The 12,263-nt window shown below is 37.1% G+C and overlaps 1 protein-coding gene across 2 annotated transcripts in view; it reads right to left on the minus strand.

Annotated features, from left to right (window-relative positions):
- Positions 1 to 3,796: 3,796 nt before the first annotated feature.
- The window catches only part of mrrf (mitochondrial ribosome recycling factor), a 43,412-nt gene continuing 34,945 nt past the window's right edge, over positions 3,797 to 12,263 (minus strand). The window contains exons 7-8 of one of the 2 annotated variants that reach the window (XM_073913747.1): positions 6,994 to 7,153; positions 3,797 to 4,596 (exon numbers count right to left, since the gene is read on the minus strand). In XM_073913747.1, the coding sequence (XP_073769848.1) occupies positions 4,519 to 4,596; positions 6,994 to 7,153 (238 nt within the window). In that variant the 3' untranslated portion in view covers positions 3,797 to 4,518. 2 annotated transcript variants of the gene reach the window in all.

A 12,263-nucleotide genomic window follows, 5' to 3' on the forward strand; every position in this document is an offset into this window, starting at 1 on the left:
TGCATCCTAAAACATGTCTCTTAGTCGCTGACTGTAGCTGCGTCCCAAATGGCACACTATGCACTTACACACTCAACAGCATAGTATATGTATTTCAAGAGTTCCCACTTAGATATGCTTGGCACTTAAAGCAGGTTTAGCATGCTGTCCCGGGAGAGAACCCTGAGCTCGGAGATATTTGAGCCCAGGGCTCCCGCCCGGTCTAGAAGCATATCAGGAGAACCGAGATCAGGTAGGTCTCGATCGCTCCCCCTTTAGAAGGGGAGAAAAAGGAGGAGATGGGGTGGAAGGGGGGATTCTTCCAAAATGAAGATAGTGCAATAAGGAGAAAGTGATCCATTTATATTAAGCTAGGATCATTCTGATTGGATTATTACTGATGAGTGGCCAGCGGTGCACAATCATATCACGTGCTCCTTTTGAAATTAGTTTATGAAACTTCACGTAGTGTCGTCCCAAATTGAACACTAATCGTTTTTTTTAACCAAGCGAAAATTCAAAATGTTTCCCCGATGACGTTTGCCAAATTAGTGAAATAAATGAACAAACTACCAAATAATACCTGCCATACCAACACAATCTCACGGCAATTCGTAACTCTTTCATTTAGTGGCTAATTCGTACAAATTCGTACGATCTAATTCGTACATTTTAGTACGATTTGCGTATCCCCCAATGACGGTTGGGTTTAGGGGTGGGGTTAGGTGTCACGCTTCCTTTTAAAATCGTACATTTTCTTACGACTGAACTCGTACGAATTAGCTAATAAACTGCCAAAACGTAAAATACTTACGTTTTCTTGTGAGATCAGGCTGGCCATACAGTATGGTAAGCTAAGCAAAGCAGCGGCCGTTAAGTGCATGAAGTGTCCATCATTGCACACTTCTTTTTACCGGTTGAATGAGTGTATCATCCGGGTAATTAAAGTGCACTTATTATTTTTTTTAGAGTTTTCAGTGTGAATGCACTACTTACACTATTTATGTTACAAAATGGTGTAGAATAGTGCATAATGTATGCGATTTGGGACAAACCTTGTACCTTCAGCAGGTATTGTGTGAAAACTCTAATGGTGGACGGCTGCTTCTCACTCAGGGCTGTCTATGCTAATGTAGGAGAGATTGTCACTAATGGACGGCGCTTTCCCTCTCTGATGACATATAGAATAGGATAATGTCAATCAATGTGTTTCTGCAGACTATTTTTATGAAGCCTGATTATAAATAATTATTATTTATTATTAATAATTTTTTTTTTACCATTAGAGGCTAGTTATTTACACAGACTCTTGCCCACAACTGTGCCTAAACCCACTATAAAAGTGATTTTTGCACAATAGGTCCCCTTTAAAGTGCAAGGTTTGGGAAATTAAACAATTATCATTTTGATGTAAGTCCAAAGAATGTGATTTTGTGAATCAAGTGGCATCATGCACTTTTGTTTCTATAAGTAGAGGATGTGCAATGTTATATAAAGAAGTTTGCAACTGTTTGATTTTAAGTTTGCAGAAAAAAAAGGAAAAAAGTTCCAAATGTGAAATAGGCGTGATTTCATCAAGTTGTAGAGTGGCTGATTGTAATATTGATAGTAACCAACAGTAAACAAGTCAAGCATAATAGAGTCACATGGGGGTAAACTCTAGATGGGATATGTGGCTGGCCAGAAGTGCAATATGCACATCAATATATCAGCATTTCTATTTACTGTGTAACAATAATTCATATTTTTACATTACTGTGACGGTTGGGGTGTGGGTAGGCATTAAAAAAATACAATTTATTGGGTATTTTACAAATAATATACGGTATAACTACTGTTTTTATGTTACTGTGACCGTTGGGTTTAGGGTTGGGGTGGGGTTAGACGTAAATAATATACAATAAATGGGAAATTTAATAAATAATATAAATAATTCTCGTTAACTTCCGGCTGCAACCGTGTAACCTAAGTGAAGTTTATTTATACACAAATTTCAAGAGAATCACATGCTAATCATTGTTCTCAGCTGTTTCAGCATCAGCTCATGATCGATTATCCAATCAGATGATTCCTAATTGACTATAAATAAGCAGAGTTTTCTGATCTCAAAATATTCGTCTTGAAGAACTACGCGTGGACGCATAACCCTCGCTGTGGCCGATGCACACCTCTCAAAAAATATAACTTTATGTTGCAACAACGTGTAGCACAAGTTCTGTTATTGGTCGGGTTGGTAGCGCAGACGAGTGTGGGCAGGACCGAGAGCCGGGCAAGTCCATTTGGAGTGAGTGTTTACAAGTGACGAGTCCCGTGAAGGAGCTCCAGATGAAAAGTTATGTTTTGTGATTACCTTATGGTTAAAAAAGTTGTTGCACATTTGTTGGTTCATGCCTCAAAATTATTGAGTTTGAGCTACTTGTACATTAAGGAAGCATTCCGAAAAAAAAAAACACCAGCGAAGAAACTTGACACAGAGGAACATAAACACCTCACTGCCCGCAAGCGTTTTGGAAGTGTTAATGCAGAAGGAACACAAACAGCGTGCAGAAGTATAAATGCACGGCAACACGCAACGCATCTGCCGTGGGTCACACCGAACACTTGATGCAGAAGTATAAACCAGGTTTAAGTGTGAACGCTTGAAAATTTTCTGAAAAGAGCATTCACTTTAAAAAATGCTGGGTTCCACACAATTCCTCCATGTTGTCTCAACAGATATCAATTAAGGTAACTTAATAGTTTGTACCAGGGGTCTTCAAAGTGTGAGGCGTGGGCATGTCAGGGGAGGCGCGGGAAAAAATATTATATAATAAAAATATTATTATTAAGTTTAATTATTATATGTATTTTTTGTTATATTTAAATGTTTTAATTAAACAAAGCTAAAAAAAATAATACGTAAAAAATAAGAAAACCTTTTTTACCCAGAAGGCCATAGCTGTGAATTCGCTTCTGTTTGGCAAGCCCGCCAATACAGGTATATGCCTGCTAATACAATGGATCGGTTTCTGAGACCCCCCCGATTCAAAGCCTTCAAGTTCAGGGCTTAAACCCAAAAGACGACGATATGATGATCAGTATTTGAGTTTAGGATTTACGTGGACAGGACCAGCTGATGAACCACGACCTTTATGTGTGGTTTGTCAAGATATTTTGGCTAATGACAGCATGAGACCCGCTAAACTTTGACTGTTTTGACTGGGATGGACAGTTCTTGGATCTGTTCTATTCATATTGAACCATCATCCTAGTTTTAAAAAAACGTTATATTAAAATACTTGTTTTTACTCTGTAATATATATATGTGTGTATATGTGTGTGTGTGTGTGTGCACGTGTGTGCGTGCGTGTTTGGGAGGAGGGGGGCGCCAATGGATAAATGGTGTCAAAAGGGAGGCCCACTGTCTTAGGCCCCGTTTACACTAGTGCGTTTTAGTTTGAAAACGCATAAGTTTTGCTACGGTTACGCCATCCGTCCACACTACGCCGGAGTTCTCGAGCGCTGCTCCGTCTCAGTGTGGATGGGGAAAGACGGAGACATCTGAAAACGGAGGCGGGGCTGCAAACGTTCGCCTATCTGATTGGGGCTTTTCCTTAATATTAAGTAGCCCACACACAGTTCAGTCTCGCATCCTCTTCTTGTAAGTTCAGACTTCGCAAGTTTGATCAAGGCTGCAGTCTCTTCTTCTCAGTTTGATATGGAAAACATACCGAGGACACGGGTAAATCTTCAAAGGGAACAGTGTACTTTATAACTTCATTCACATCACCTTGGCTACGTTGTTTCACTTTCTCAACAATAAAATGTAAACTTGATATAAGGAACTGCCTATTTTCTTTTTAATATTAGCAACTTAACAGACAGCAGAAATGTTAAGGCGCCGTGCTGCATATATGATATAATATTTATCAACCAACTGGAATTAATCAGCTTTGAGATTTCAAATTTATAATAACAGTGTCATTTTACAGTGCCGTGCTAGAATCACCATAGGCATTATGTTTCAATACTAGTAAACAAAAAACAATGGATGTGTAAACGTAAGAAACATGAAACACACAAACAGAACAATAACCAATGCATTTTTTCAGTTTACATTAGCAGATCAGATCACACAGCAAAAAATAAATGACTATTTTTGGGCTGTAAATGTAAATGTGAAACAAATGTTGACATCATGTGCGCACTCGTTGTTCACCCTGTGTGACTTTCACCACAGCATTTACATTCAGTACTGTGTTTTTGACATAAACACCATGTTTGTGGCATCGCTTTGATTAGGAGGAGTGCCTCAAATCACATTAAAACGTCATTTGCCCTCCGTTTGTTTGTTTGCAGATGAGAACACAAGGAGCACCATAAACCACTGACGTGCCACGCCAACATTTGTTTATGCATGAGGAAAAACACCCTCCAAAACACCACCTTCAGTGCCTCCGTCAGTAAGTTCATTAGCTGTTTTGTTTTGTTCCAGTTTGACCTGATAGTGGGACATAGTTGGGTTTCCGGAGGTGTTGTGAAAGTTTGAAGGCCTTGTTGTCATCCAAGTAACTCCTTGGTTTTAGTTGCCAGCTGTTTGTCGATGTCTGCTGTAAAACTGTCGGTCATTTGTTGAATCTGGTGATTTTAGAGAGAAAATAGTGGAATAGATATATGGTTATTGGATACACATAAATGCATTGATATTTGTACATGACTACATGTTTCTGCTACTGGCGACTGTTTTCATTTATAATATGATTCTTAATAATGATATGATATGCTTTATTATTATTTTTTTATCTATATATTTATTTATTTTTCTTACTAATAATTTATGATGAATACTAAAACATATATTTTATTATTTATTGTTATTAATTGTACTATTTTCTAACAGGTATTTGCAAAACAGTATTTTACTCAGTATTTATTGTTTCTAATAACACTAGTACTGGGGCGTCACAGTGGCACAGAGGGTAGCACGATCGCCTCACAACAAGTTCACTGGTTCGAGCCCCAGCTGGGTCAGTTGGCATTTCTGTGTGGAGTTTGCCTATTCTCCCTGAGTTCACGTGGGTTTCCTCCAGGTGCTCCGGTATAGGTGAATTGAGTAAACTAAATTGGACGTAGTGTATATGTGTGAATGCAAGACTGTATGGGTGTTTCCCAGAGATGGGTTGCAGCTGGGTTCCGCTGCATAAAACATATGCTGAATAAGTTGGCGGTTCATTCCGCTGTGGACACCCTTGATTAATAAAGGGACTAAGCCAAAAAGAAAATGAATGTATGAACACTAGTACTTATACACTACTGATAATTGACAGAATTGAATTTCTAAAACTAACAATAATAATGGTATACCAATGTTTTCAAATTACTGTTGATTTATTAACAATAAACACATTATTACAACATCTATGACTAAAAATTTTTTGTAATAATTAATGCATATTTTTAAAAGGAGTAGTTCACGTCCAGAATGAAATTAATATATATATTAATTAGTGCTGGGCAAAGATTAATGTTTTGATTGCTGCTTTGACATTATTTACATCTGTGTGCATTACACAGTAGATGAGCAATTCCAGCGTTATGGATGTGACATTTGCGGTAAAAACTCAAAACATAAATTCATATAGAAAAATATATGTTAATATTATATTAAAACATCTCGTCACCTTGGAATTATAAGGCTCAATCTGCGTTCTGAATGATTTTGAAATATTGAGCTTCAAAGTTTTTACATTCCATAGCTTACAGTGTGTGTGTAACATTTGCTTTTTAAAATAAAAAGTCTTAAAATGTAAACAATTTAAAAAAAAAACATCCCATAATTAAAATAAGTTGTCATTTAATAAGAATATGTCAATATCTCAGTTTTGACAAAAATGTCAGATAGAACCTTTTAATTCTAAGGTGACGATCTGTTTATATTTTCCAGAACAATTGACCACAGAGTTATAGGATCCGAAAAATATCAATCTGTAAACATGTATTTTGTTCTTGAAATGATTAAAATAAACATGCATTATAAATGTGACCAATTAGTCTGTGAGTTTACAGTATACCACATGCTTTGTAGAAATTCTGTGAATTGAACTAATCTAAATGCTAATCTAAAGGATGAGAGTCGGCTTTCTATAGAACAAACATGATTGATTTTATTTAATTTAATATTTTTGTAATTGTGAAGAAAAAGTTTCATTATGGATGTGAAATTTCCAGTTGTGTTAGTTTGGTAATTCAAATATAATAGTTTGAAAACATTGACATTTTTGAGTATTTCTAAAATACTGAAAAATACTTTATTACACAAGTTTCGGTGTTTTGGTGAAAACATTTTTTCATGGCAAGGTTGACGTTTGCATGGAATTACTCATCTACATTTATTATGTGTGATACACACATGCACAGAAACCAAACTATACGAAAACTTTGTTACATAGATATTCAAAATTTATATATAATTTGTATCATATACATCTAAATATAAATGAACAATTTCTCTGACATATGCATGCATATGTGTATTTATATACACAAAATAAATAAAGCACACACACTCAAATTATGTCAAAACAAACTTTTATTTTGGATGCGATTTAAATTTTTGCCCAGCACTAATATTAATTTAAAATTTAAAAAAATATTTTTATTTATTTTAAAGTACAGTTGCTATAAATAATAATTTTAATAACAACAAAACATTTTTTGGTTTACTTCAAGTCTACTATTTTGTAATGCATATCGATTGACCAATAAATCTAATATTAGTAAATGAATTACTTTTATCAATGTTTCTGCTAATAATAATTTACAACAACAATAACGTACAATCTATAATTGATTTTAATTTATTATTTTTTTACATTTAATTTATATTTCTACTATAAATAAAAATACTATTAGTACTACTATTAATGTATAGCTGATATTTGTTTGTTTCTTTATTGAATTTCTGTTATTTTGTAACACAGCAATTTCACATAGTATGAAGGGGTTTGCATGAGTGTGTGTAACAGTGTGCATCACCTGCTTTTCTATCAAGTGAATGGTATCATCAGAAACGGCATCTTTGCTCTTCTTCACTTGACTGATGGCATTTGATCGGACTCTCCTCAGCGAGTCTTTAGATTTATTACTGAACTGCTTCGCCAGTTTCGCCAGATTCTCCCTGTGTTCACGAGTTACCCTGAAAGGCAAACATAATCAATTTAGGACTTAATATACACCATTAAAAACTTTGAAAAAGGGAATTATTAGCCATCCTGAATTATTAGCCCCCTGCATACCCTTCACCCAATTTCTGTTTAACAGACAATTTTCTCTGCACATTTTTAAACATAATAGTTTTAATAATTCATTTCTAATAACCAATTTCTTTTATCTTTGCCACGATGAAAGTAAATAATATTTGACTAGATATTTTTCAAGATGCTAGTATTCAGCCTCAAGTGCAATTTAAAGACTTAACTGGGTTAATTAAGCAAGTCATGAGCCCCTTTCACACAGTGATACCGGTAAATATCCGGAAAATTTCCGGAATTACTTTACCAGTAAATTCAAAAAAGCGCTGTTCACACAGGCGAGGACGTTAAGGAATTTTTCCGGAAAAGAGCATTCACACATCCATCGCAAAATGCCGGTAAATTCTGACATCATTAACCAGAAATGACCTAAACGGCTGCGCTTGTGTTTGTAAACATTTGACTACATTACAAACTCTTTGGATGGATCAGTATTGAGTACAACTCCAATGAAAACATATAGAGGAACACTTTCGCATGTCGAGATGTTCATGATATGTGTGTATGCTGGCGCAATGGGCGCTCACGGGTACACGCAAAGCTTGAAGGTAAACAAACAACAGATTATCATAAACATTTTATCGGTAAATATTTACACAGTTAGCATTAAGAAGGAACATAGAAACGTTATCTGACTAACATCTAGCAGCTAAAGGTGTCTGGAAAAATATTCAAAGGCTTTAATTCTCATAAACCGCGCAGACGTGAATGCGTCTGACTGTTCTGATTGGCTAAAGCAGGTGTCTCACGTCAGCATGTTCTAGACGTGGACGCGCTCTTTCCGGCAATCTTCCTTCTGCATTCACACAGAGCAGCATTTCGGCAAATTACTGGTAATCTTACAACTTCTCTTTCCGGAAAATAGCCAGAACGAATTTACCAGTATTTTCAAAAAGGGCCTGTTCACACATACAACCTTTCCGGAAAATTGCCGGTAATTTTCCGGGGAAAGGTCTGTATGTATGAAAGGGGCTATTGTATATTGATGGTTTGTTCTGCAGAAAATTAAAATAAATATCGATTAAAGAGGTTTATAATGTTGACCTTAAAATAGTTTATAAAACAAAACACTTTCATTCTAGCCAACATAAAACAAATAAAACTTTCTTCAGAAGAAAAAATATAATAGAAAATACCGTGAAAAATTCCTTGCTCTGTTAAACATCATTTTGGAAATTATTGAAAAACTAGGCTAACAATTTTGACTTCAACTGTATATAGTTACCTATCCCGTCTCATTCATTCATTCATTTCCTTTTTGGCGTAGTCCCTTTATTAATCTGGGGTCGCTACAGCGGAATGAACTGCTAACTTATCCAGCATATGTTTTACGCAGTGGATGCCCTTCCAGCTGCGACCCATCACTGTGAAACATCCACACACACTTAGGCCCCGTTTACACTAGTGCGTTTTAGTTTGAAAATGCGTACGTTTTGCTACGGTTACGCCATCCGTCCACACTACGCCGGAGTTCTCGAGCGCCAAAAACGGAGCATTTCGAAAACGCTGGAGAGACCGTTTTCATTCTGAAACGCTGCTGCTCCGTCTCAGTGTGGATGGGGAAAGACGGAGACATCTGAAAACGGAGGCGGGGCTGCCGACGTTCGCCTCTCTGATTGGGGCTTTTCCTCAATATTAAGTAGCCTAACACACACAGTTCAGTCTCGCATCCTCTTCTTGTAAGTTAAGACTTCGCAAGTTTGATCAAGGCTGCAGTCTCCCCCTTCTCAGTTTGATATGGAAAACATACCGAGGACACGGGTAAATCTTCAAAGGGAACAGTGTACTTTATAACTTCATTCACATCACCTTGGCTACGTTGTTTCACTTTCTCAACAATAAATTGTAAACATGATTTAAGGAACTGCCTATTTTCATTTTAATATTAGCAACTAAACAGACAGCAGAAATGTAGAGGCGTCGTGCTGCATATATGAGCGCCATCTTCACTGTGTGGATATTTATAACAAAACGGAGCCGATAACAACTGCCTCCTTTCAATTTCAGTGAAAATACGAAACATCCCCTCTCTTTTGCTGAATATCAGTTTTAATAATCGATAATTATAAAAGTATAACATACAATAAGTTTATACATTGTAGGAAATAAAGGCAAGCGATCAGTCAATGTACCTGGATTAATCATAAACTTATCTTTGCACTTAACCAAAACATGTTACCCGTGAACAAGTAACTTAATAGATTCCAATGACCAAAGTCAGGGAATTGGCCTATGTCGTTAGATAAAGACAACAACATGAATGAAATATCACGTTTAGGAAATATAGCGAGATTAGATCCAGCGGGAGATGCTTGATGAGCAGTCCGACAAGCAGAGCTCTCATCTGGGTAGAAATGCTGGAGCGCTTGCCAGAGAGTGTGTGTGTGGTCACGTGATGTGCGTTTTCAGCGTTTTGGTGTGGACGGAGAGCAGTTCAGAAACGCTGAGTAAAACGCGAGTGTGGACGCGGATCGTTTTCATTCTAAAACGCTGTTTTAAAACTAAAACGCACTAGTGTAAACGGGGCCTTATTCACACACTCATACACTACAGACAATTTAGCTTACCCAATTCACCTATACAGCATGTTTTTGGACTAGTGGGGGAAACTGGAGCGCCCGGAGGAAACCCACATGAACATGGGGAGAACATGCAAACTCCATATAGAAATGCCAACTGATCTAGCCGGGGCTCAAACCAGCCACCTTCTTGCTGTGAGGCGATTGTGCAACCCACTGCGCCACCGTGCTGCCCCCCCAATCCAGTCTAGAATATTTAAAAGTTGATATTACAATGCTTACTTCATACAACTTATATTAATAAAACATCTGTAACCCAAAAACATCTACAACAAAACAAAACAAAAAAAAAAGTTTGACAATCAACAATCTGTTGTTCTCTCCCAAATTCTCATGTAGGTGTAGAAGTTTCCCCATCTTATAATTGCCATTTTGCTGCCAGCCATTTGCAAACAGTCCAAGAGTAGTGTCTGTTTACTGCAAACAATGTTCATAATTACTGATTCGGAGCCAATCAAGCCTCCCGCTCTCTTTAGAAATGCAAATGCATGCGAGGAGGCTGCGCTGATTACGGGCGAGACGTTCGGCCTCTCGATACGAGCTGCCAGACAAGCACCTGCTGCTGCTGCTGAAGCGCGGCCCCGTAATCAAACAGTTTTGTGCTTCGCAGAATGAAGGCCGAGTGCTGAGACTGTTTGGCTTGGCAGGGAGGAAGAGTGCCGGTCAGACACTGAACACCACCGGGTTCACTTCTTTTGTATCACATACTAAATATAATGGAGAGTGTATGAAGCACAGAAGAAAACATGAAACATTATGATACAAAGTTATCCTAAATACACTAACAGAACAGATAACTTTTTCTGATAAGCTAGGTAAATTACACAGTAAAAAATGCAGGGTTCCACACAATTCATTCATGTTGTGCCAACATAAATTGATGAAGTTAACTTAACAAAATAAAATGGATTAATCATAAAACAGTTTAGTCGTCTCTTAGAAAAATCTCTAGAATCCCTCTTTCGGTTTCAAGTCTACCTCAGAATTTTTTCAAAAAATGCTCTGAGATGAGCGTGGAGGTCTGAGAGCAGAGGGAGGTGTGAGCGTGGCTGGCAGAGCAGGGGAAAAAAAGGGGAGCAAACAACTGAGTTGGCTCACAAAATGAGACACATTCTGTGAGGAGACGCATGATTTTATAGTTTACAAACTTAAAATGCAAAGAAATTAACAGTAAGTAATTTAATGTCCTGCCACATTTGTTATTCGTAATTTCATATACACATAACCACAATTTGTTACATCATTATAAAGATAATCGTGTTTATATAAACACTATAAATGAGGAGAACTTCTCTCCTCCTCAATACCTAGGGTCTGAATGCAGACACAGTAGATAGAGGTGTAGCAGGTCTCTTGCCCTAATTATTCCAACCATTAACCCTGCCAGTAATCTGGAGGATTTTAAACACAGCAGCATGGATATAGGTGATGTGTCTGAATGGTAATAAACTCAACTGATAAAAGACAAAGTCCGCCATCCTCCAATTCTCATACCGCTCTCCCAAAAAAAAATGCTTGCTGCAAACCAACAGCTTTGCTGTGTCGGCCCTGACAGAATCGTGGAGAAAACTTTGCAATAAACCCCATGGATCATGGAAAAAAACTCATACGACACATGCCGTGCACAGATGCAGTCTCACCCAGTCATTGGGTCTCACAGCTTGGCAGGTCTGCCTTGCCTTTGGAAAGCATGTGCTCTCGTGAATAATTAAGAAGCAGGGTCTTCTCATAGGATAAGAAAACTGATATGAATAATATGAATAGTGTTATGAATAATAATGAGAACCCGATGCATCATCACTCCACTAGCAGATTCCTGATTCGTCACTGATTTTGATCCCACCCTCAAAAATTATTTTAAACCCAGAAGATGAAATTAGCTGACAAAAGCTCAAAATTATCCAGTCTTCCCACAATTAAAGCTGACAGTTCCACACACAAGTCTGTTAAAAAAAAAAATAAAAAAGTACTCCAGACTGTCTTGGACCTTTAAATAAATAGTTTGAACAAATAACAAAATGCATTTTTTGAGTGAAGAGTTGTCAACATGACCATGTCAATGAATTTGATTAATCTGAAAAGGTTAAGGCGTTCATTTTTTAAAAATCAAATTAATCATTTGATAATGTTTGACCCAAGCTTTTTGCAATCATCGCAGTATATTCGCATATCATTATCCGCAAATCCACATGGCACATATCATTGTGTGATGGATAATATGATAATAAGTGGATCAAGCCATGGCGTGTGTGCTGAATAGCAGTAATCATTATAGAAAGCTTCCAGATTGAGGTTTGGATTAAACTAATGTTATGTAAACTACAAGTACCGTCTTCGAGCCAAACATGTTTTTGCAGATGTAAGCAAAATGTAAGTGCTGAGACAGTATAAACCAATCATGCATGTCAAAAAAAAC

This window comes from Danio rerio, chromosome 10 (assembly GCF_049306965.1).
Source record: "Danio rerio strain Tuebingen ecotype United States chromosome 10, GRCz12tu, whole genome shotgun sequence".
In the NCBI taxonomy this organism is placed as follows: domain Eukaryota; kingdom Metazoa; phylum Chordata; class Actinopteri; order Cypriniformes; family Danionidae; genus Danio; species Danio rerio.